We start from the raw sequence: 24,778 nt of genomic DNA on the forward strand, positions 1-24,778 counted from the left end.
TACTGTGGTGAACGCAAGTAACCCTCATTCAGCCACTCGGTCACAATGTGAAGAGAGAGAGGTACGGTGGAGAGACCCGGGCGGGGGAAGTATGAGATCATGTCGAGTTCAACCGAGTTGATTTTAAATAGATCAGCGGTTAATGGGATAGCAATGGGTAGATGCTGTGGTAGCCGGACACTCTTCCCAGTCAGTATATGCAGCTGCTATGAATGTAATTTGAATGCAAATGTGGCGATACCGCAGTCAAGCATCACCGGGAGAGTGAGAGTGTGAGTCTGTGTTTTAACAATAATGGTCGGGTTGCATCCGGAACCTCATCCATTCAGGGATAACGATATAATCTTCTTCTCCGAGCTCTGAAACAGCTGTTTGTGTGTGTGTGTGTGTACACAACCACGTTCATGTGGATATATATATATTTTTTATTTTGGGGGGGGGGTGGCTTACTGCTGCTGCGGCTCTGTGTTGCCATGGTGACAGTTGAACTTCAGGCTGAGGTTGAGGCTTCTACTGTTCTACTGTTGTTGAAGGAGATGTTGTTGCATAAGACGTAGTGAAGCACACAGACGCACACACAGATGCATCTCTCTGGAGCATGTGTGCATCTGAATGTGATGAACAACAGTGTGAGGACTGGTGTCACGCTACCCCCCCAGGAGACAGACTGGCAGTGGTGCAGAAGCCAGAGGATGAATATTTCAGAACCTTTACTACAGTTTGTACTTCCAGGTCCAGGTCAAATGTGCTGACTTGCAATCTCTATTTTAAATATGCTACACATTCAGATCTAGGATGAGGCAGACATTACTCCACTTTGTAAATAGTTTGCTGCAATATCAATGCTATGTTTTTTTAGTTTAGCACCTTTAAGGAAATCAAGTGTAAAGTATTTTTTACTCATGAACTTAATTGTCATTGTGGATTAAGCTGCAGAGGATTGTGTTAGGAAATGCCCTCATCATTTGGCTTATAAAATGTCAGAAAACACATCACGGCCTCCTCAAAGCCAAGGTGACTTTATGAAATAGCTGGTTTTATCAGACCAGTGAAAACACGAAAGGCAGCAAGTCTAGTCATAACTGAGAAGCTGTGAAACTTGCACCTAAAAGAACTCCTGAAATGAATAAACACACACTGGAAATGAACAATTAAAAATAAAAAGCCTGAGAATGAGACTGAATACAATGAGATTTCATTATATTCAATAATTAAAGTCTTTGAATGAAGTGTAATTTCCTTTTCTACTGCTGGAGCGATACAACGCCTTCTCATACCATCATATTGACCCTTGTATCGAAAAAAAAAACTGCGTGGAAAGTGAGCTTTTTTTTAAAAAGACAAAAATCACATGATCGTAATGCACCAAATTCAGCAAGTCAATGTCAACGTCGGTACAAAGAGCCAGACGGAGACGGAGGGAGGGATGCTGGAGAGTGACCGACGCTGTGTGTTCATAAAGGACGGAGTGTGTGAGAGGAAGAGAGCGAGCTGTGCAGCCCTGGGAGGAGAGGGAGGAGAGGAGGGGAGAGATGAGTGAATAAAAATTGTTGGAGGGAGCAAGGGGCGGCCATAATACGCCAATTAGTTCCACTACCCGCTAGTCCCAGCTCTCCTCTGTTTCCCTTTGATCCGACTAATTTTAACAATTAAATACATTATTTCCACGCAAAGAAGAGCTGAATACCATGTAGTTTAACCCGTTTTCACATCTCGCTATTCAAACTGCTCCTCTTCCTTATTTACTGTGCAACATAAGATTTAATTTATGGAACCTACTGAGCAAAGAAAACAAGAGGAAGCATTTTTAAGCTTCCTTGATGCATTATAGATCAGTTGTTTGCATGCAATTTGCATATTATGTGCACTATTGAGAATGGTGGGGATTGGCTTTTTTATATCCTGTGTGTGTTTAGCTTTTGTGCACACACACGATGACGGGCTACTGTTATCTCTGCCAGTGTGTATTTTGATGTTTCCCTTCCAGATGTAAAGCAGTAATTGGTGCGTGAGATGATGAAGTATGTGTGTGTGTGTGTGTGTTGGGAGAATCATTAGACTCGCAGCAAGGCCTCGCATTGAGGCTAATTACCACCTTTTGCCCCGAAGACGCTCGCAAACGCACATTCGCTCACACTGGCGCATACCTTTTTATTGGAAGACCTGCAGAGGCAGCCCCAATAAAAGCCAGCAGCGGTTTGTTGTGTACTGACATATGTACGGCAGCCAGAGCGGCTCAAACAAACAGCGCTGCACAAAGCGGCCGTGTTCCAGCTCGTCTCTTTGGAAACGCCGGTGACTGGCACAGTCGGCGGACGCCTTGTGACTGGGGAAAGAAGGAACACTTTCATTGGAGTCCAAGTGTGTGTGTGTAATTTGTCTCTGTTTGTGCCTGCGTAATGAGCACCTGGGGAAAAACAATAGACTGTCATAAATGTGCCTCAATCTGATATCGTTGAATTAGCATTTTAATGGCAGTTAGTGTCGATGTTTTATCAGATGATGTTCTTAACAAAGAAGCTGAAAATCGGACATTAGTTTGGGGCTGTTTCTCACTGAAGCCTGACTCAGGCCTAGTGGTTAAATATTCATGGGCTGGTTCTTTTATTTGCTTTTAAGTCCTCATATATGAATTTAAGTCCCCAAATCCTTTATTTCACATTGATCCTGATACGTTTCCTGCTTCAGATATCTTAGTAAATTACTATAGGATCGCAGATTAATTGCATCAGTCTTTCCTCTTTGTGTGAGTCTCATACTGTAGGACACACTCTCTGTCTCTGAGTTTTACCTTAATGATGTAAAATGATCTTGTTTGTGTAGCAGCACAACTAACGTCCAAGCCAGTGTATGCAATTATAATAATGAAATGATGTATGCTCATGCCCGGAGACATCTTATGTCATTATGCACTCATTAGAGTGATAGTGATTTTTCTCTGCGTCACCCTTTTCTGAGCAGTATTATCCTCCCTTTGAGGCTCCTGATGTTGATAATCTGTACCTTTTTATGCAGCGTTTCTTTGGGCATATGCTGATATAATCTTATTATCCACTTTTGAACCACGATATAATGTGTGTTTGCAGAGAACGCTCTGTCTAAATAACACATTGTTTATCAAAACTCTGAAATTCTGCTCAGATTGCTTGTTTTGTCCGACTAAACAGTGAAACGAAACTGAGAAAATCCACCAAATCCTCATATTTCAGAAGTTGAAACTAGTAAATATTTGGCACTTTTACTCGATTAATTGTCTGTGAACCGACTTATCCTTTCAGTGCTGCCTTTTAATGAATCATTTTTTGACTGCGTGTAATTTAACCATAATGTCTGATATCTGTGTGTTTGTTCAGGTATTGAAGATCAGTCTTATCGGACACAGAAAACGGATCCTTGCCTCATTGGGGGACCGGCTACACGAAGACACCCCACAAAAACCTCCACGGGCCATCTCCCTTAGGGTGAGTGAGTCTCGGCGAGCAGACGGTATTTTATATGAACCATGAAAACCTGAAGCAACATCTAAACCACCGTGGATTCAAATGATGAATTCACCAGACAGAGGAAGAAAGCTCTGGTGCCTTCCCAGAGGGCAGTGAGGGAGCAGCTGCCTCCCCACTGCGGCTGTTACAACCCAAATGATTACCCAATTCTATCCACCAGGCACAAAATGGCCGACCCGCTGTAGTTTGCTTCCTGCCGGCTTGTCCTGGATACTAATCACGAGGAACTGGCTTTCACTGGGGCTACGCTCTAATGTCCTTATAATAGTCTCTTGCTCTTTGTGATGTCGAGCCACGGGAGGCCCTTGGCAATGTGTTGGTCGATTCCTTTCTGTACTTTAAATGGCCTCAACCGGCCACTGTGTCACATGTCCATCTGAGGACTGCAGTTACGTACCGAGGAAAAACTTTATTAGGGGGAAAAATGTCACTCGGGTGTATTGAGTCAATAAAATGTCAGAATTCGAACAAGAATAACAGAAAAAGGCAGCAAAAGATTGTATATGTGGCTCATCAAAGCTTGTGAAATGTAAAAAAGGTGAGTTTGACTGGCGTCTTCTTCCAGTGTGTCAGTAACACAAACAGTGGCTGTCAGCTGGCTGCATGAGAGCTAACGGGCTGAATGAACAGAAGGAGGCTCGGGATGAGAACTCAAAGGCACATTTGTAACACTTCAGCTCTTACAGGCCAGTAAATATGAAGATAATCACCTGAAAAGGCCCATTGTGTCGAGGCTGTACTCATCTGTAATCAACTGAGAGTGAAAACGCCTCGGCTCACAAAGAGCTGACCTTTTAGTGTGTAAAACCATTACACCATTAGAACATATACAAGTTCTACTTCTTTGGGGAGTTTTAGTCTCCACTCAGCGTGGAGCTCTTACATGACCAGCGTTTCCCACTTTAAGGATCTAGCCATTTAGAGAGACAGTCAGTCAGCAGGCAAGGCTTCAGTGTTGTGCTGTAAGGACACTTCCTGGACCAGCTGAGACCATCAATGACAGGACGGTGTCTTTGTCCACGATGTTTTCTAAGCACGTTTTGGATGCTGGCACTGAGCAGCATGTCTACACTGTAGCTGAAGAATAAATTGTGACAGTGCATGGCGGATGCAATTGCCCTACTTATTGTTCTTGCACCAGTGACAGAGCACATTATGAAATGATGAATGAACCCTCTTTTACTTCCCTCCGCTTTTCCAATCTCCTCCCCCCCCCCACCCCCATTCTGTCCCAGGAGCCCGGCGGGAACCACACTCCTCCCCAGCTCAGCCCGTCGGTGGGCCAGGCAGCGTACACGGCGGGGGTCCCGGGCGGATCTCTGGACGTGCAGCACCTCATCATGCAGGCGGACGCCCGGCGCAGGCAGCGCAGCAATGACAACTACTTCGAGGACGTGCCGCGATCCAAGCTGGAGCGACAGATGGCCCAAGTCAGCATGGTGAGCGAGGGGAGGACAGGATGGATGAATGGAGGCAGGGAGAGAGAGGGGGGAGGATTGTGAATGGTCTTAGTGAGAGAAACACTTGGCTGGCTGAATGCTCAAAGGATACTTTTGATAATGACAAAACACATCAATGAGACACACTGTAGCATCGGATGGCATGTTCCTTAATTGCCATGAACATGAGCAATGATTATTTTTCACAAACACTCACTAGAGCACCACATTTGTATTAAACCGCAGCTGAAAATAGTCCCCAACAAAGGTTGTACTACCAATTGTTTGAGTAACATTTGCTAAAACAGATCAGCTGTTTGGAAATTATTGAGGCTTTTTAAAAAAAGAAAACATAATTTCTGAGGCATTTTTAAACATTTACACCTTCAGTAGTATTAATGAGCCACACACGGTGAAAAAATGTATTTGAAATGACTCCAGATTTATCCTTTAATACTCTACTTTTAAGTCTCCTCCTTGCTGTAATCAGATAATAAAAAGTGATCAATTCAAAGTTGTATCCTGTAATTTTACAAATTCAAAGCACTAATAAAGTAATGAGTTTACAGGCAGTATCACATTTCTAATCAGGACCATAAATGAAGTATCTCAGTAATTAAAACTAGGCCCCTAATAGCTACAAGATGTGAGCCAAAAGTTGTTGTTTTTTTCTTTATCTGCCTGTGAAAGACATCATTAATAACATGCAGCAGACGGACCATCTGACACCAGCAGCCGTCTCTGCAGTTTAGTGCTCGTATAAAGTTTACAATTAAGGAAATTTATGCCTGAAACTTTGTGCTGTAAAATATGCAAACCACAATGCAGGGGGCGGAGTGAAGCAGTTGCTTACAAATGCAATCAGGCATAATCTGCCACTTTATGAAAAAAATATTCATCTTCAGTCGTCTCTAAAATCAAACATTAGATTTTTTTTTGTAGTCCCTCATAAACAAGACGTTTTCAGAATACGTGTCTCAACTTTCAAGCCCAATTTATTCTCATCCAAAATGATAACTTCATGACTTCTAATCAGAAACGGCACTCTGACTCCGGCACACGTGCAGAAGCACGCACACATCCGAGGCGGCAGCTGTGTTTTGATTCGCTGTGATTAGGGTCTTTTTGTGTCTCGGTGTGAATCACAGAGCACACCGACGCAGACTAACACACTTATGTTTACCCTGCTGAAAGTGTGTGCGTCACAGTGTCCCCCTTTTCTTGAAACAACCCTCTTGAGGTGGCACCGATGACTCAGCTTCGCCACAGGAAAATGTTAATTATTAGAGAATTGCCCCTTTTCTCCCCGGCTGCCGCCGCCTCAAACACCCAGGAGAACACGCACAACACATTTTCTGCTCCTTAAGGTAGCAGCTTAAATACTTGAGTCCGTCAACTGGGTCAAAGTGTGGGCCGGAAACGTGTAATATGGTTAAGCTGCGAGGCTTTAGGGTAGATTTGGTCAATGTCTGCTCCTAACGGCTTATCCTCAGGCCGTTTATCCAACATTTTTGTATCTGATTGCAAGATCTCAGCTCCACGACGTTCCGACGCGGATTACACACGCAAGCAATCAGATATGGATCGCCACATAAACAGTCTTTGGCACAGGATGCGTGCACACCTCCTCACGCAATCATATCCTCAGGTTTCATTTACAGAAGCATGAAAGAGCGTAAAACCTAATTATTGTTATCCGCAGACATTCGAGAGGTATGCAGATAACGGTTGGGTATTTACTTTGTTTAATAGATGAAAGCTCAGGAGGTGAAAAGGCGCTGAGCAAGCAGCAAAGAGTCTTAAAGTGAGCTAAAGAATGGGAACATTCAGAAGCCGAGCGTGATTCATCCAAGTTTAATTTCCTCTTGGCTTCGCTCCCTTTGAAGAGATGTTCGTGTTCAGTCAGGAAAGCTGTTACATTATGAACATACACGCGTTTATCAGGCCGGAGAGTTATAGCAACAAGGAGAGTGCTGCACACGCCTTGATGTCACGCCCTATCTTGTATCGCTGCGCCATCCTGTTTGTGTCCTAACACGCTATTGGTTGTCGTTTCAGGCAGGCGAGTGGTGCGAGCCGATCACGTTGCGTCCGCCCAACGAGGCCACCTCGTCCACCCCGGTGCAGTACTGGCAGCATCACCCCGAGAAGCTCATCTTCCAGTCCTGTGACTACGAGGCCTACGTGAGTCCAAGCCCTTCACTCGTGTGTGTGTGTGTGTGTGTGTGCACGGAAATACAGTACAGCTGCAAGTGTCCAATTAAACCGCGGATGATTTTGTCGATTCATTGTTGGGTCTGAAAATAGTGACCAAAATCCAAATTACATTTTGTCCAACAAACAACCTCAAATGAAAAGAGACTCGACCTTATAATATAGAAGATTTTTGACACTTTTGTTTAAAAAAAAAAAAAAAAAGGTTAATCAATCATCATCAACATAGTTGGCATAATTTTGTGATGTTGACTAATTCCATGCTGTCAACACACACCGACAGTAAGGTAATAATAATGAAGGTCAATCATCCCCTTTCACTCCGTTATTCTCAGCTCGTTGGTAAATTTAGACCTTCGCCAGTTACATAAAGGATGTTACATATCCACGTTACCACGGATACAGCCTTGCGCTTCTGAATGGTTATATGCTCAGCACCCAGATTGCAATGATTACTTTTCTCGGAGCGGTGCAGCATTGCAATTTGAGATGCCATTGGCTCTCTCTGCCACATGGAGTGGCAATGTAATCTCGGAAATACCTGTTGTGATTGGTTCGGTGGCGCTGTGGTGAAGACACGGAGAGGAAGATGATGAAGTAAGAGAGGACGGGAAAGAGATACTCGAAGAGCGAATTCAGGTTTGAACAAATGGGACGGGGAGATAAGGAATAAAATGTGACTCAAATATGATTGAAGACAAGATGAGAGGGAGGCTGAGTGAATAAGGGATAAGAGTTTCCCAAGGGTGTGTCTTCCCTCAGTCATAAATACCCCCTTTTTCATTTTCTCACCTCAGAAGATTGCTAAAAACAACGTGGACCATCGGGCTTCAGACATATGTACAACTTCACAGGCGATTTGCTTTAGGTGGATGATGGGGAACGCGTGGTCCCACCTGGGGAAAATACGGAGGCGCTCTCATGGAGCCGTTCACAACGACATCCCTTAAAAAGCTAGCTGTCCCAGGTCACCGGGCTCCAGAAAGCTCAGAAAGTGAGATAAATGGCAGCCACAATAGAGGGGGAGGCAGAGCACTCGGTGTGAATATTGGCAAGCGGGGAGGAGATGGAGAGTGAATAAGAATGAATTAGATGGATAAGACGGTAATGAGAGGAAGAGGGGTGGTAAAAAGCCAAAAGAACCGAATAAAGGCACCGTTCACATTTTCATCTCCATACATCACCCTGACTTTGTGATGTCAACTTTACCACCACAGCTCGAAAATATTATCTGAAGTCGGTGCAAATCCACTTCCAGTGAAAGCCCTGCAGATATGTTAACATAATGATGTTAACATATCTGCAGGGCTTTTCTACATCATCAACATCGACACTGTGGGCTATCTTGTATGAATTATACATATATGTACGTATATATATTATATGAAGTCTGTAGAAACATGAAATACACAAAATATGAGGGCATTCTGGTATTCAGTTACAGCTTGGTTTAGGACTTAAACATGCCCAACTAATGACTTTCTGATGATCAATCTTGTTTTTTTACTCTGTGTTGAGGGCTTTTTGCAAATATTAGCGTGCTAAAACACTAAACCAAGAGTGTACCAAAGCACCGAGTACAGCCTCACAGAGCTGCTCGCAAGGCGGTAGTCTCTTAGTCCTGTTATGTTACCGACATCTCTGAATTTAATTTGGAACTAATAAAAGACCTGTGTGTTTGTGTACACCAGCGATTAGAGACACGGTAGACTAGACGGCAGCTGGTCTTGTGTTTAGCTGTAATGCAGTTTCTAGGATAACTGCCAGCCACCCTGCCATAACAGCGATTTAAGGTCGTTGGCAGTCAAGAAAAAATTGTTAACATGCCCAAATGACCTTCGTCTAATCCACCAAGGACCAGACTCCCCAACAAAGTCATTTTTTCAAAAGGTTGTATTGCTCCTATAATGAATTTATCACTAATCAAATAAGCGATTAATCCCGTGGGGTAAATATTCAATATTTTGTTTCTTGATTTTGGGGTCAATAACTGTCGTATAAAATGGGTACATCTGTAAATATGTCTCTTCTAATCCACTAAAAGCCTTGTTAGGGTCCCACTTTAAGGAACAGGGCCTCTTCCATGAGTGGGAAGGGCACGGCGAGGTGGTGGATGTCACACCCATTAAGTGCTCTAATGTCGACATAAACATTGTCCCTGTAATACACTGTCGCCATTAGTAGCTACTTTATTAAATCAGATACTACGTGTGCAGAATGTCTGACCACAAAGTGGCGTCCTGGCAGAAGGATGTTAATGTCCCTCGAGGAGCCTCTCAAGGTGGATGTAATCACTGCTGTGTATGTGCTTGTGTGCAGTCTTTCTTTTCTTTATTACAGTTATTACAGCTGAATGTGAACAACGCATCCATAAATTACTCAAAATAAAAGAGAGAATTTAGTTTATTTGTCACAGAACTACTTATTTCATCAGAACTTAAGTACAAAAACATAAAGATTATTGAAAAACAGTCAGGACCTGAAGGAGACATCAGTTATTTTTGTTTGGTTTAATGTGCAGAACTGATTTAAGGTGGGACACGTCTTCCTCTTAAAGGGGAACACAGGCTTTTCTTTACATTTGAGCAGAGGTTTGGGTGATTACAGAGTATTTTTAACAGTCATGACCCTCGTATGTATTTATGAAGCATACGTTTGTGTCTTTTCCCACAGTACCTGGGCTCCATGCTGGTGAAGGAGCTAAGGGGGACGGAGTCCACACAAGACGCTTGTGCCAAAATGAGGGTAAAGTACAGCCCAACACACTTTACATCTACTGTTGCTATTAACATCTATTGCTGGGACGCGGCGACATTGCTCTGGAGAAATCGGACAGAAGCTGCAAAAATAAAACCCACGTTGTAATTAATTAAACATGAATGCACATGGCCGATTATGTAAATGTGTACTCCAAAAGACTTTCTGGACGTTTAGAATCTGGGACACAGTCTCGTAGTCTGCCCTCACACGAGAACTTAAACTTAGAATATCACGATGGTGGATTAAGTGTATTGAGGGATTTAATTTTAATATCCTTGCCTGGGTGACTCGATAACACCCCCCCCCCCTTCACCTCAGATCATCATGATCTCTTCCTCTTACTTTGCGTAGCTCTGCTGCTCACTCTTGTTTCCTCTCCTTCCTGTTATCTGTCTCCTGCTCCCTCTCTCCTTCCATATTTCACTGTGACTCCTTTTCTCCTCTAGCCCAGATCATCTCTCCCTCATCCTTAGCTGCTGCAGTGGGCAGATACATTTTAATATTCATGAGTAAAGCTTTCTGGTCGTCTCCCCCCCTCCATTCTCTATATGTATATCACCACATCAGAGGACATATTTCTTTCTTTTGCTGCTCTCCCTCCTCAGTTTGACACTGCTTGTAATTAAGTGGAATGAGATGTCATATTGGTCTGGCGTTTATTATTACCGTGTGAACATATCTTCCTTCTTTACCAAATCGCTCCTCTTCCTCTCCCAGCATGCCTCCTTACATCCTTACTGTCCATCTTTCCGCTATGGAGTTGTTTAAATCCCAACTTCACAGCCTCTAGCTGGGTATCTTCCAGCGAAGCCAGGCAGCTCTGCCTTCGTCAGCTCTTCAGCACGAGCTGATCCTGACATGGCAGAGCCGCAGCAGCGACACGCTGTGAGCAGGGAGGAAAGAGATGCAACAGAGAAAAGAAACAGACAAGGAGAGGATAACGGCGAATAGAGTGGAATGAGGGACAAGGTGTGATAGAAATATGGATGAGAGAAGAAGATGACAAGAGATGAAAGAAAAGCAGTGATCATGAAAAAGAGGAAAGGGACTCATCTCAAGTTGCTTTCTTTGAATGCGTCAAACCTTTTAGCAGGTAGAATGACAGCTTGGAGGGGTCAGGGGGAAAAAGAAGTCATACTATAGCATGTGGAAAATTGAATTCGAACCCAGGGCGTGTCGACTCGTCCTCGGTACGTGGGGCTCCAACTCTACCACTGAGCCATGCCAGCAACCCTGGCAAGCAAAGTCTGAGTGTAGTGAGTCTAAAGCACTCATAAAAACACAATTCAGACAAAGTCAGTCGATATTTATAAAAAATTGCAAAAACGTACAAAAAAATCCTAAAAATCGCTCATATAGCTTGTCAAGCATAATCTGAGTGTAGTAAGTCCAAAACAGTCATAAAAAGGCTAAGTCATGGCACGTAGGTGGTTGAGTGGTTAGAGTGGATGCCATTTACCCATGTACGCATATACACAGCAGACTCAGGTTCGAATCCCGGCTGGAGGTCCTTTGCTGCATGTCACATCCCCTTCTCTCTCCCATGTCTTCTCTTTTTCCACTGCTAAATAAAAACGTGTCTATGCAAGAAAACTACATTTAAAAAAAAATGCCTTAGTCATATTGTAAAAAAAAAGTCATACTATAGAAAATTTCATAAAATGTTGTAAAAAGGATTTAAAAGTCATAACATATGCTTGTTTATCGTGTGTCAATCAAAGTCTGAGTGCAGAGAGTCCAAAACAGTCATGAAAAAGCATTGGCAAGCAGGTGGTTGAGTGGTTAGAATGCATGCCATTTACCCATGTATGCATATACGTAGTAGACTCAGGTTCGAATCCCGGCTGGAGGTCCTTTGCTGCATGTCACATCCCCTTCTCTCTCCCATGTTTCCTCTTTGTCCACTGCTAAATAAAAACGTGTCTATGCAAGAAAACTACCTTTAAGTCATATTGTAAAAAAAAAAGTCATACTATAGCATGTCAAAAAAAAAGTGAAAAATCGACAAATTTCATAAAATGTTGTAAAAAGGATTTAAAAGTCATAACATATGCTTGTTTATCGCATGTCAATCAATGTCTTGATGTAGTGAATGCAAAATAGTCATAAAAAGGCTTAGACATATCCCCCCCCCCCCCCCCCCAAAAAAAGTCATACTATAGCATGTAAAAAAAAAAGTGAAAAATCGACAAAATTCATAAAATGTTGTAAAAATGACTTAAAAGTCATAACATATGCTTGTATATCGTGTGTCAATCAATGTCTTGATGTAGTGAGTGCAAAAAAGTAATAAAAAGCCATGGTGAAATTTTTTGGAAAAAAGTCATACCATAGCATGTTGAGCACGTTGAAAATTCAGAAAAAGTCAGTCCAGAAAATTGATAAATGTTTTGCAAATAATGATTTTAAAGTCATAAAAAATCCCTTTAATTGTATGAGTCCAAAACAGTCCAAAGCCATGGTGAAATCTTTCAGGGGGAAAAAAGTCATGCATGTCGAAAATTTAAAAAAAAATGGTCGGTACATAAAATTGATACATTTTTGGAAAAAATGACAGTAAGGCTGCATAGTAAGTTTAAACACAGGTAATTCAAACACGTTAAAGTGCGGATATGTAATTAAAAAGAATGAGGAGAGTAATACAGTTGGAGCCTGGTGTGGCTTAAAAGCTAATAGACTTATTGGATTTGCAGTGCTGCGATCGATTGGGTTTTGTAACGTAATCGGGAAGCAATTGTTATTATGAGGCGCCTGACAACCTTTAGAGATTTGAATTGACTTAAAAGTATAAAGGAGGAAGTCATCAATAGACTGTTTGATTAGCTCATCTACCTCAGTTTCTGTTTCATTGTTTTTCTCATGTGCTTACAGGCCTAGGTACATGGACTAAGTCCTGTTAAAAACTAAAAGCTTACTAAATTCAGTGGAGATCTCTACCAAACAAAATGAATGAATCTGGAACTAATAATAATCTTCAATTGTGGAGTGTTGAAAGTTAAATACTGCAACTCATTCCTGTGCACTTTTTGACTATTCCTTATGTTGTGCCTAATTGTTATCTCTCCACTTTTTTGTCTCTCTCTTGCTTTTTGTGCTCTCCAAGAAGTCGACAGAACAGATGAAGAAAGTGCCGACCATCGTCCTCTCCGTGTCCTACAAAGGGGTGAAGTTCATCGATGCCACAAATAAGGTAACGCTCGCAGCTCACCTTCTTCTCCTCTTAAGTGGAACGCCAACGCTCTGGCTTTTGAGTGACATCAGCACCGGTGTCTGTTTGTGCTGCGGCCCGACTGATTTAAAAATATGGTGTAATAATCAATAAGGTGTAAAAGAGAGAAGAAAAAAAGGGCAATAATCTGTATGGAATGGATGACCTGGATGTAAAAAAAAATGAATAACAGACAATTCAGTTAATCAAATCCTTTATTGAATTTATAAAAATACGTATCTTTTTAAAGATGCATAGAAATAGAACAAAACATAGAACGAACGGTTGGACAAATATACACTCTTAAAAAACATTATACTGAGAAAATGCATGTATAGTAACGGATCAGTTATCATCTCATCAGGTCACAAACAAAGAGTAAAGAGTAAGAAGTGATGCTAGTTCTGTGCCAATGCTAACAGACAGTGTTTTACATGGTTAATAATTTCACACTAAGAAGTCAATTATTCCTATCAGGTACTGATTCCCGTGCAGATTTGTAAGACAATAGCATCTAATCCGTCTCAGGTGGGTAATAAAGGTGGCACAGTGATAATCAATTTTCAGAAAATTATAAGCCACTTGCTTGCTCGCAGAAAGGTTATGTATTTAAGCCCCTGTTATGCACACGCACACTCACACAGCGGAAGATAAGCATAATTTGCAGATGATCAGTGCATTTTAAGTTCAGGCAACGCTCACGTAAGCTGGCACATCTCTTAAAATTCTAAGCAGCACACCAACAGTGATGACATGGTGGCCAGCAGATGACACCTACCAGTAAAATTATGTTTACCTGGATTCACCTCTCTGGGTCTATCATCCCTATCCTCTCTCCTTATCGTATCTGCTGTCCCAGTAGACACCAAACACAAACCAGACGCACCTTAGAAATACAATCAATAGGCTGATAAACTACCAAATGCAAAGATGCAAAACAAAAAACGGTTTTGTTTACCTAATGTAATATCTCACTAAAACTTTATTCCGGGGCTTTGAAGTGCTAAAATTCACAGCACAGAGATTTTAATTAACACACAACACAAAGACAAGAGTGTTCTCCGGCGACAGTACCAGAGGACACATTCCAAATCAGTGACTCCAGAAAAAATCCCAAACCAAAATTGTGTGACAGTGATTATGGTTTGGGGATGTGTGAAATTTAGATGACTAATAAATCAGATTTGTTTTCCCATGAAGTGGCTCACTGGAGATGATCTCTCTCTGCACCTCCTTATCTTCCCTCCGTTTTTCTTTATGTCTCAGCAGAACATCATAGCGGAACATGAGATCCGTAACATCTCGTGCGCGGCTCAGGATCCAGAGGATCTGTCGACATTTGCCTACATCACCAAAGACCTCAAGTCCAGTCACCACTACTGCCACGTCTTCACTGCTTTTGATGTGGTCAGTACTGCCTCTGTGTCCGCGTGTTTGGAAGCAAATTTGATTTTAAAGTGCCGCCCCGAAATGAAGAATTTCAAAAATGCAGTTATACTCATAGTGCCTTTAATATCACATTGTATTCCCCTGCCTTTGCCCTCTTGTTAGAACCTGGCGTATGAGATCATCCTGACACTTGGCCAGGCCTTCGAGGTGGCCTACCAGCTGGCCCTGCAGGCCAGGAAGAGCGGCCACGGATCATCCACACTGCCTGAGAGCTTTGACAGCAAGCCCAGCAAACCCGTCCCCAAACCTCGAGTCAACATCCGCAAATCTGTAAGCTCCGCTGCCGCACAACTGTTCGAAGGGAGAATCCATCCTAAACCGAGATCTAGAGTTGAAGAATTTTGGTTGAAAGAGGCTGTTGTTTATCAACTGAATCTCTCTACATCTTAAAGCTGCCATTTCCAAAATCAATATACAGTACAGGATTGTTTATGGAAGAAGAAAAATAGAAGAACTGTGTTTTAAGATGGATTTTCACTTCTGATAACACCTCTCTCACACTCCGCTTCTAATCAAATCTAACCAGCATCCCATCAACTCTGTCCCATTTTCACTGGAATCTGTCCATCCCTCTGCTCAGATTTCTTCCGGTCGGTCTGTCATCCTTGCTCAAACACGTTCTTTTCATCTCTAACTTCGGTTGGCTGGGATTATCCCGGATCGCTTGTGTCTTGTGTGTGAGAGTCTTGGCCCAGCGGACTCTGTGGCAGAGGTGTAGGTGGGTATTTGATCCGTTAAGCGTCCATTCGGTCTTCCTGTCCCTGCAGTCTCTTCCACACGGGGCTGATTGATGAGGCCTGTTTGCATAGGGCTCCGGGGAGGCTTGCTTTGCTCGCCTCGATCTGTGTGTGAGCAGATAAAGAATCCTCATGTGGACGACTCCTACATACTGCAGCATTGGATGGAGAATTCATTTACTCACGTTTCAGTCCATCAAATCCTCGTCAAGAATGCTGGCGTCGCTGATGGAGTGTGTTGAGCAACGGCCAACCTGCAAAGGATGAACAGAAAGCTGCTTTTTAGTGTATTTGATGAAGTGTATTTTTGCAAAACATACAACTTACCTACTGCTAGATTAACATGTAGAGCATATGATTGAGGGATTGCCTCCACACAGCTCTCAACACACTGACAGCTGAGCTGGGGGCTAGCAGCTAACAGAGTGAACAGTGGTATGCTTCCACACCAATACCATGGGTCAGGCATTGTTTACATCCATGCGTTGCTAGCTCTTCATCTTCATTGCCTTTGTTGGCAACCTGCTTTGCTTTATGTTTGTTAGTGCAATCAATGGAATAGTGTGAACTGGTTTCTCCGGGCCCACGATACAAAAAAAGCACGCACAACATCACGGCTAGATCACGTTACTAGTGGTCAAAAATGCCACAGGGTCCCTTTAACAGTTGTTTGAACTTTGTGCTATTAGATACTTGTGTCCCACATTCTGTCATGAATTGCAGTGTGTATGTGCACACTTGTCTCCCCTTTCTTCATGCCTCCTCCAACCAAAGCGTCACAAAGTCTATCTGTAAACCTGTCGACCTCCCGTTGACTCAAGACAGAGCTTTAAAATAGGCACGCTAACACATGATGCATCGGCTGGCAGGGCGACACGTGTGTCTGAAGCGGCCGGCGTTGAGTTACGGCGGCTGCGATATCAGCGTGCTCACAGACCAAATTGAAGTGCATTTACATACTGTGAGTCATGGAAAAGAGAGATGGTGATGGAGGAGAAATCGGTGGCTTCGGAGGAATTTCTAAAGTTAGAGCGAGATGTGGAGAGGGCGAGGAGAGACAAGAGGAGGAGAAAAGATAGAAAAAGAGCCCGCTGTGTTTGTGGCGTCCGCTCGGCTCCTGTGTGTGTGGTTGTTTGCAGAGATTGTGTGTGGTCCTGTGCCTACAGAGATGATGGACGATGGCATGTGTACACGCAATCTGCTGACTCTGCAACCGTCACGTTAACCATTAATTGCCTTTTTCCTCTCTGTGTTCATATGCGTGCGTGTGTGAGATGTAGTTAATGGCCTGTGGTGTGCAGCAGGGCAAAGATACTGCAGGATCCACTTAATATTCCTGCCACCTGCCAGCCATAATCTCCATGCTGCAGCACCCCTCGAGCCCCAGTGCTTTAAAATACTGTTACTTTGTTTTTGGGGGGGTTTACCGACAAGTATCTGTTTCTCCACACCCTCCTGTTTTCATTTTTATGTTGTGTGTGTGTTACGTGAGCGTATCTGCTTGTAAATCTTCCTCAACATCCATTAACTTGCCCTTATGAGTGTGACCGTGTCTGATATGACTATTGTCTTTGATCAGCATCGGCATGTTACTGTAATCGGAGTGTAGCTTCCAAACAGGATTGAAATACATCACCTTAACCCTGTTTTACAATCTCATGGGTTGTTGTTGTTTTGTTTTTTTATAAAGGAGTGAAAGAGCCTCCCAGTGAAGTGAAAATAGCTTGTTTCTAAGCAGCTGGCTCAAATGAAACATAATCACAAGCTATCTGACCTCATTGGCAGAATCTTTCATGACTTTAAGACAGAAAACTGGGTCTGGCCTGTGAAGATGCTTTTGCAGAGTGATGTTTGTACAGTGGCTGCACCATATTTGTCTTGCCGGGAGTGCTTTTTTTCCATGCAGGAGTTGCTAAATAAATGTGGCGTAACATTGCCTACCGTTGCCGTAGTCTTGCTGTAATGCTGCTGTCCCACGCTGTTGCCAGGGCGATGACTTAGCTGCCACGTTGTTGCCATGGTTCTGCTTTGGTTTTGGAGTGGTGTTGCCTTTCCCTGTTGCCATGCAGCTGCTCTGTCAACGCTGTGGTTTTGCATTGCTGCTTGGTTGTTCTCGGTGTTAGAGTTGCTGCTCAGGCCAACTTTGACCTGTATATGACCTCTGCCCCTGTAGGTCATCATGTCCCCCGTCAGCCGCTGGTCACTGGGCCACATTTACACCCCTCACCGGCCTCCTCTCCACCCTCCTCTTCCTCCCCCTCGACTCTTCCATCTTCCTCACAAAGCTCAGTCACAGGTCTTCCACGCCTTTTCCTTCTCTTATGCTTTATTTTCACATGATTTTCTTTTAGTGGAGGAGAAAAGCGCCGCCTGTAAGTGCTTCCATTTTATTCTGTCGCTTTTATTCAACTCACTCTGCATCCTTGGTCTGTTTGCAGCGAGTGTGTGTGTCTCATCCTTCAGTTACTACCTCGATCTCCATATCAGTAGCGTTAAAATGAAACAAAACAAATCAGAAAGTCGTGCAAAGCCAAACAATGTAATTTCTTTACAGCTAATACAGAGTAGAAATCAGACCTCGACTTAAAACAGTCAGTCCATTAAAACTTGCTTGGATTGAGCTTTTTCGCTTGGACTGTCTTTCCTTCTGATCCACACCTTTCCTCACTCCTCCACATCTTCATCCTGCACACAAGGCCGTTGAATATTTAAAGAGTCATCAAAAGAAACCTGCAGGATCAGAGCTGACACAGTGTGCTAAGAAATTATTCAAATGTGTTAAAGTGCAATAGACTTGCCGTGTTTTGCATCATATTTGATAACCTTTTGCTGGTCCTTTGAAGGTCTGCGTTACTTCAGGATTTGACCCTTCTGCAGAAAACCAAAAAAAAAAATGTGTGTTGATACAAAACGTATTTTCAAGACAGGCATAGTTCATTCAGTATGGTCATCATGTGTGATTGATGAAGTTGAAACTAATCCTGGCGATGCTCTTCTTTAAGAATGCTGGTGTTGATCTGCTATGATCTAAAGTGTGTTTGTGTGTTAATCCTGTAACCCCATAACAAGCTTATTTGGTCTTGCTGTGGTGTCTGTGTGTGAGAGGGAGACAACTGGATCAATATTTGAGTTAGTCTCTGTAGTACTGTTGCAGTTTGTTGAGACAAGATAAGAGAAACGTGACTTTGTTGGTGTACTGCAGGACTTTGAAATTAACCCTCAAGATGTAGATCTTTAAATGTAATTTCTATTTAAACACATTCAATACATTAATATGTGTCTATGATTAGGTGTGCAAGGACAAATGTAGTCTTCTACTGTCAAACCTGCAGCCCTCACAGTCAAGTCTCCCCTCCCCCCAAATCACCTGGAAATAAACCACTAGATTGGAGGAAAAACACCCTCGGCAACAAAACCCAGCCGCTTGATTGGTTGCCGTGGGGTTATTTTTAAAAGCAGTGTAGATTGTTTGGTTTGTTTCTCAGCTGTGAAGCCACAATAGCTTCACGGTGGCAGCAACAGACACAGTCCACGGCTCTGCAAGGGTGTATGGGAAGTGCACTCTGCAAGTAAAGCACATAACAGGACCGACTGGATCCTGCGTCAGAAATGTTTAGATATACAATTGAGAGAAATGTCTTTATTTTGAATGTCAGACTGGGCTTGTTGTGAAGTGTTCTGCTTTCTTATTTGTATCTTTATCTCATCTCCCTCTCACATTTAATTTTCAATGACACATCCTCCATCTCATTCCTCCTACCGTCTCACTCACTGAATTTATTAGCTTTAAATTATATCAGAAACTTTCCCCTACAGTGTGCAAAAATGTCAATATCCAACAGAAACGGCCGTTGGCATTCAAAATGTGTCATGATGAAGTTTGCTTCCTGCATTTAAAGGAGTACAAAATCAATAGCAATGTGTAGAATGTTCAAACTTGAGAATATGCAGGTCGTTGAAAATAATTCCGCTCTTTTTCCCGACTTCTCCCTGCTTCCTCTCCTTTTCCATCTGTGTCTGCGTCAGATGGAGCAGCCGTCCATGGACCAGAAGGGCCACGCCAACGTGCCGTGGATTGTGGAGCCGGGTCAGGAGGCTAAGAGAGGAGTCAACACCAAGTACGAGACCACTATTTTCTAACATACACCCGCCTTGTCCACTCCTGTGTGTGTGTGCCTTTCAGAGGTTGCCCTGTACTGGGGCCCCGCCCCGGAGTTGGGCACAAGCGACGCACGCCGCCGCGTCACCTCACCGGCTGAAAAAATAATAAACAAAACATCCCGCCCCGTCCTTGTTAGCCGAGCCTGTCCACTGCATGATGACGTTTGGCGCTGCGCTGTCTCTCTTCTTTCTCCTTGTCTCTTTTGTTTCTGCTCTCCCCCTCTTTGGCCCGGGCCCCGTCCTCCTGCCTGCAGGGCTGGCGCATGACCGTTGAACCCTGGGCTGTGGTGCACTTCTCTGTCTCCACCTGTAGGGGGAATGGTCCGCTCCGTTTTTCCACTTCCTGTTTGTTGGTCAGTCAGCGATCAAGCAGTCAGTTGTTCTGCTTCCAACTTTTTTTTTTTTCTGTTGATGGGTGCAACCGTTTGGCTTCGTCTCTCTCCTCTTTTTTTCTCCTCTGACTGCCTCCATCCCTCGCTTTTCTCTACATTTCAGCCCCTTTGTCCAACTGCCCCTGACAACTTGAATGACACTTGTAACCAGAATACTGCTAAGAGCTGTGACAGTGTTTTAGCTGTCTGTTGAGCCCAGTGTGGGAGCTGACAATGAGGAGGGCCGTTGTCGAAACATGACAACTGGAGGAAAGATAAGACTTTTTAGACCTTTTTTAATCAAAGAGGAGAGCTGAATTACAGGAGAGGTGATGTAGCACAGTCTAACTTTGACTCAACTGGTTCATCCAGCAGGCTACTAGAATGTATTCACATTTTTTGATTCTTTATATCAGATTATTTTTTTTAAACTACTAACAAACTTGTGAATTTCTTTGACAGACAACTTTAGTCGTGTCCTGTGTCCCAGGAAGAAGTAGTTTTTTTGGTTGTTGTTGTTTTTTTGTTGCTTTTATAGCACCTTTTTCAGCACATGGGTGTGTATATGTTCAGAATCATTTTTAACCAAATGGATTTTCCCTGGCCATAGATCTTGTTTTATTCAGGGGCGGGGGAGGGATCTTGTATGTAAAAGGTTTTAGCATGTGGCTTGTGAGACGCATGGTGGCCATTTTGGATTTGCTGCGCAGGGGGGCCGGTGGAGAGGCGGGTGTGAGGGCTCTCTCGATAAGTGATGTCATCTCATTTGCAGGGCAATGCCGGACGCTCATGTCTATTACTGTGGAATGCAAAGAATGTAGCCAGCCCTAAACACGGACCTTGTCACATACAATGCAAAATGGACTACAAAAGGACTACAAATATGGATGCTACTCCAGTGTTTAAGGTTGACTACAACATGTTCACATTTCATCCACATGATGCTTGACACAGTAAACTATGACAAACTGACATTTATACACACTGAAAGGACTGCATCTTGGCAGACAACGGTCTGTTTTGAATGTACACTAATTTTAAGCAGCCTCAACTTTCTGCAACGACAGCAGTATCCGTTTTATGCCCCCAAATGGGAGGCGTGACCTGTGAACTTTTTGGAGGTCACAGCATCTCCATGGAGACAGAGAGTGTGGTTACAGGGCATCTGTTGCTTACAGACAATGGACGAGCGAAAGGCACCACTGGGCATGTGTCATTGTTGGAATGGGCATTGGTTTGAGGACGGCTGGCTGTTTTTTTTTTATTATTATTATTTTACTTCAGAAAATAATAGAGATATATGCACAAGCGTGTAAATGTGATTGGACTCGCTGCAACGCGTCGGAGATGCAACAGGTGTGTCCCGATGAGACGTGTGTCTCATGACGGATGATCAACCTATGTGAACAAAACTGTATCTGGCGTTAAAAAAAAAGTATTCTATTCGTATTGCCCGACATTTTAATGTTTAATATGAGAGTATTATATTACCATGATGATTATGATTATTCTTGTGCAATTCTTGTCTACTGTTGTCTTAATGTTACATTATTTTTCTATGATATGATGAGATGAAAACCTTGGGCTTGAGAATGATGGCCATCCTTTACAAATCTGAAACTATATGATCATACTTATACGCAGAAAGTTTGTTGCAGGTGGCTCGCTAACTCTTGTCAGGTCAACCCTCCATCATTTCTCATGGGGCTCTTATCTAGCAGATGTAATATTTTAAACGCAGTATTACTGTATTATTTGGATGAGACATCATCCAATTATAAAATGTACATAGATATTTTGCCAACTCATTGTTCATACATGTAATGTAAAAGAGAAAACAAAGGATTGCAGTACATGGCACTGGAAACAAGGTACCAAAATAAAGGTTGGAAATGAAAAGAAATGGTAGTTTGTAGAGATTGTATTTTGAGGGAAAACTGCGATGGATTACTTGGTGACATCACTGCTGACCAACTTATGTACATAGGCTTGGGCTTCCAGCACACTGATTTTTGTAATTTTGGCCATTATTTATATCCCTGTAAAGCACATGGAATAAAATATGACTTGTAAAACCATTACTCATCCTTGGCGAAAGTTGTCATAAGTTATTTCCCTTTCCTCAACCACAACATGAAAATAGTCTTTTACACTTTGACCATTTAACATATTTTAGGAATCTGAGAAATAATGAAAGGATGATTACAGTTTATTACTACGTGTCCTGTTTTTTTTTGTGTTTTTTTTAAGTTTAGCCATCATGTGATATAATTATACTTGCAAATGTAATTGCAGAGATCGAGGAACGCAATCACTTCAGTACGAACTGGGCAAGAAAACATAATCAGACTGGTTGTAAACAGGCCAAAAGTTTATCCAAAACAGCACATCCAAAAAAGGTGGCTCTAATCCCTTATTGGAGACAACATCTGGTGCAACTACGGTGATCAAGGTTGGACCAGGAAATCTGGTTTTATGAGTTACTGTCAACCTGAGGTTTTCTTTTTTTAATAAAACATTTGTTGGTGTTTCTTCTCTATTTAGTGTGTTGCTTTGTTCCCACATCTCTGCAATTAACTGTGTGTAGAATTAAAATATCAATAAAATAACCACAATTTTGAATCCTACAGGAATTACGTTTTTTTTGTTGTACCGTCTTTAAAAAACGGTTGCTAAGAAGTGGCTGTGTATATTAAAGAATTTCAGAATCAGGAAGTGGGGTATTTTATATCGTAGAACAAAACATTGAAGGCTTAAAGCTTAAAAAAAGATTGTGATTCAAGCTATTTAATATCAAACGTACCTTACAGCTAAAAGCTTATGTGAGGTTGCAGTGAGCGCCACATACATTGAGTTGGATCTTGTAGAATCTGTGATAACAGGGACTTCAGAGCTCGCCCTCCCTCGCTCCTCCAGGTACAGCACCTTAACACAGAATTCAAATCATTTAAATTGAATTGAAAAATAAAGCATCATTCATATATGAATTTATAAACAACGTTTTTTATCATTTACATAAATTCTCACAATTATGGACAGTTTTACGATTGTTTCCTGGCATTCAGCCTGGTTAATAAATCAGTAGGATATTGAACTCAGATTCACCCCTCATTCTGCCTCCATTGAAGTTGTTTTTGACATGTGGGGAAGTGCTTTTCCCTCACATTGAAACTGTGGGTAATTCAGACTTTGAGGTTGTAAAAGCCATTAGTGACGCACAAACTGAAGTGTTAATTGTCTTGAAACCGCTGGAGAGAAGACGTTGAGATGGTTTTGCTGAGAATCGGAGTTGCCATCCCTCTTGAACTCTCTTTGGGAAGGTTGTTTGAGCTTATTTTTGACAACGTTCTGTCTGTAATAAACACATTGTTCTCAGAGAAGTGTCCGAATGCCGGATCACAGACATGTTTGCTTACAGCAAGGGAGCAGACAGAGGCCGTGTAGACCGTATCGACACCTCCAACAAGTGCCAGGTAACAGGCGAGCGCAAGAAAGTATATATATATACACACACAATAAGCACTACTTTAAGATAATGTCACAACAAACGAGGTCAACGTTAAAACTGATTGAACACCGAACGCAGCAGCGAGGGGTCAAATCCAAGCCATGGACAACAACCAACGTCAGCTCAGCGCCTTGACCTTCTTCACAGGAAAAACAACTGCTGACATTTCTTATGGTGCTTTAGGCTTTCAAATTGATGTTTGTTTTGAAAATGCTTGAGTCTCTCTTATATTCCAGCTACAACCGGAATTACAATTGATATTCTAGCACTCTCCCTGTTCTCTATCTGGTCATCAGTTGGAGCTGGAGCTCTTCTGTCCAAAATCAATAAGAGGTATTTGGCCTGCCACAAACTGATGAGAAGTGATTAACGGTGTAGATCAGATAATTGGTAAAAAAGACAACCTCTTCAACACTATACAGTAAGCCCACTTTGTGACTGACGACGACTAGATATCACAATTAAGGCGGCTCAGGAGTACATCGACTCTGACAGAGAGGTCTACGCCAGGTCATCAACTTAATCAACTACCTCTACTGACTGACACATTGATACATGTGGTACTGTAGCAATGTTTTCATGCTGACTAGATCTCCTCACACTTTCAACCATAAGCCTCTATTGTAATGTTTAGCGGAGCATCACAGCAGCCATTTATTGACTGAAAGGAGGAACCCACAATAATGAATCAGATACATTCATAACCTTCATTTTCTCTGGACTTTGAATGGTAAGCAGATTCGTGACAATGTGGCGAAGACACCAGATTTTGAGCTTTTTGACGATAATTTCAGACAGATTCTGCACCTTAAGAGAAGCTGAGTGATATTTAACTAAGGCACAACCTTGGATCCACACTTAGCATCTCAGCTGCAGCTTCCATCTCGTCTCTTTGCTATAAAACTTAGCAGTGAGGGATTTAACTAAACAAACATGAAGAGGCTGGCAGGGTTTAGGAGCTGGAGCTGTTCTGCCCACATGGCCTGCCTGGATTTAACTGACAGAATTGGAGCCAGAAAATAAACCCCACACTGTTACTTTGATGCCTACAGTGGCAACGGTAGGTGTCGCTCAGGTCAACAAGGGCTGTGTGTATGATTCAGCTGATGTAACACCTTCAAAACATCAAACCATGCACATTTGGAATTTCAGTAGCATCATGTAGTCAGTTTTCGCTGAGCTGATGTTGTGTATTATGTACACTGAAAACAGTAATGGCCTTTATAACAATCAATAAGTCATTATAAAGCACAGATGCCAAACATGTGCGAGCTCCAGCTTCTCAATTGTGAGTACCGTACGTTTCTTTTCTCTGTTTTTGTATCAACAATATCCGTACACCGAATCCTTGTGGTGCGTCAAAAAAATGCTATGAAAAAGACATCAACTTAAGCTCTGACAACTCCTTTTTCTGTGACTGTGATCATT

The 24,778-nt window shown here is 42.5% G+C and overlaps 1 protein-coding gene and 1 long non-coding RNA gene across 6 annotated transcripts in view; one reads left to right on the plus strand and one right to left on the minus strand.

Moving 5' to 3' along the window:
• Positions 1 to 21,921, plus strand: part of anks1b (ankyrin repeat and sterile alpha motif domain containing 1B) — a 163,511-nt gene extending 141,590 nt beyond the window's left edge. Inside the window, exons 20-29 of one of the 5 annotated variants that reach the window (XM_084038697.1) lie at positions 3,354 to 3,461; positions 4,739 to 4,942; positions 7,001 to 7,126; positions 9,830 to 9,901; positions 13,020 to 13,106; positions 14,394 to 14,531; positions 14,676 to 14,843; positions 17,484 to 17,606; positions 19,337 to 19,428; positions 20,615 to 21,921. In XM_084038697.1, the coding sequence (XP_083894823.1) occupies positions 3,354 to 3,461; positions 4,739 to 4,942; positions 7,001 to 7,126; positions 9,830 to 9,901; positions 13,020 to 13,106; positions 14,394 to 14,531; positions 14,676 to 14,843; positions 17,484 to 17,606; positions 19,337 to 19,428; positions 20,615 to 20,663 (1,167 nt within the window). In that variant the 3' untranslated portion in view covers positions 20,664 to 21,921. Of the gene's footprint in view, positions 1 to 3,353; positions 3,462 to 4,738; positions 4,943 to 7,000; positions 7,127 to 9,829; positions 9,902 to 13,019; positions 13,107 to 14,390; positions 14,532 to 14,675; positions 14,844 to 17,483; positions 17,607 to 19,336; positions 19,429 to 20,614 lie in introns of all 5 variants that reach the window. The other 4 variants (XM_084038695.1, XM_084038693.1, XM_084038696.1 and 1 more) reach the window with 4 other exon arrangements.
• Positions 14,851 to 17,478, minus strand: LOC311032081. Its single transcript, XR_014599149.1, has 3 exons — positions 17,252 to 17,478; positions 15,496 to 15,564; positions 14,851 to 15,415 (listed from the first exon to the last, which is right to left on the minus strand). It is a non-coding gene; the product is annotated as an uncharacterized lncRNA (long non-coding RNA).
• Positions 21,922 to 24,778: the final 2,857 nt, after the last annotated feature.

Source organism: Eutrigla gurnardus (assembly GCF_963514095.1).
Source record: "Eutrigla gurnardus genome assembly, chromosome: 21".
In the NCBI taxonomy this organism is placed as follows: Eukaryota; Metazoa; Chordata; class Actinopteri; order Perciformes; family Triglidae; genus Eutrigla; species Eutrigla gurnardus.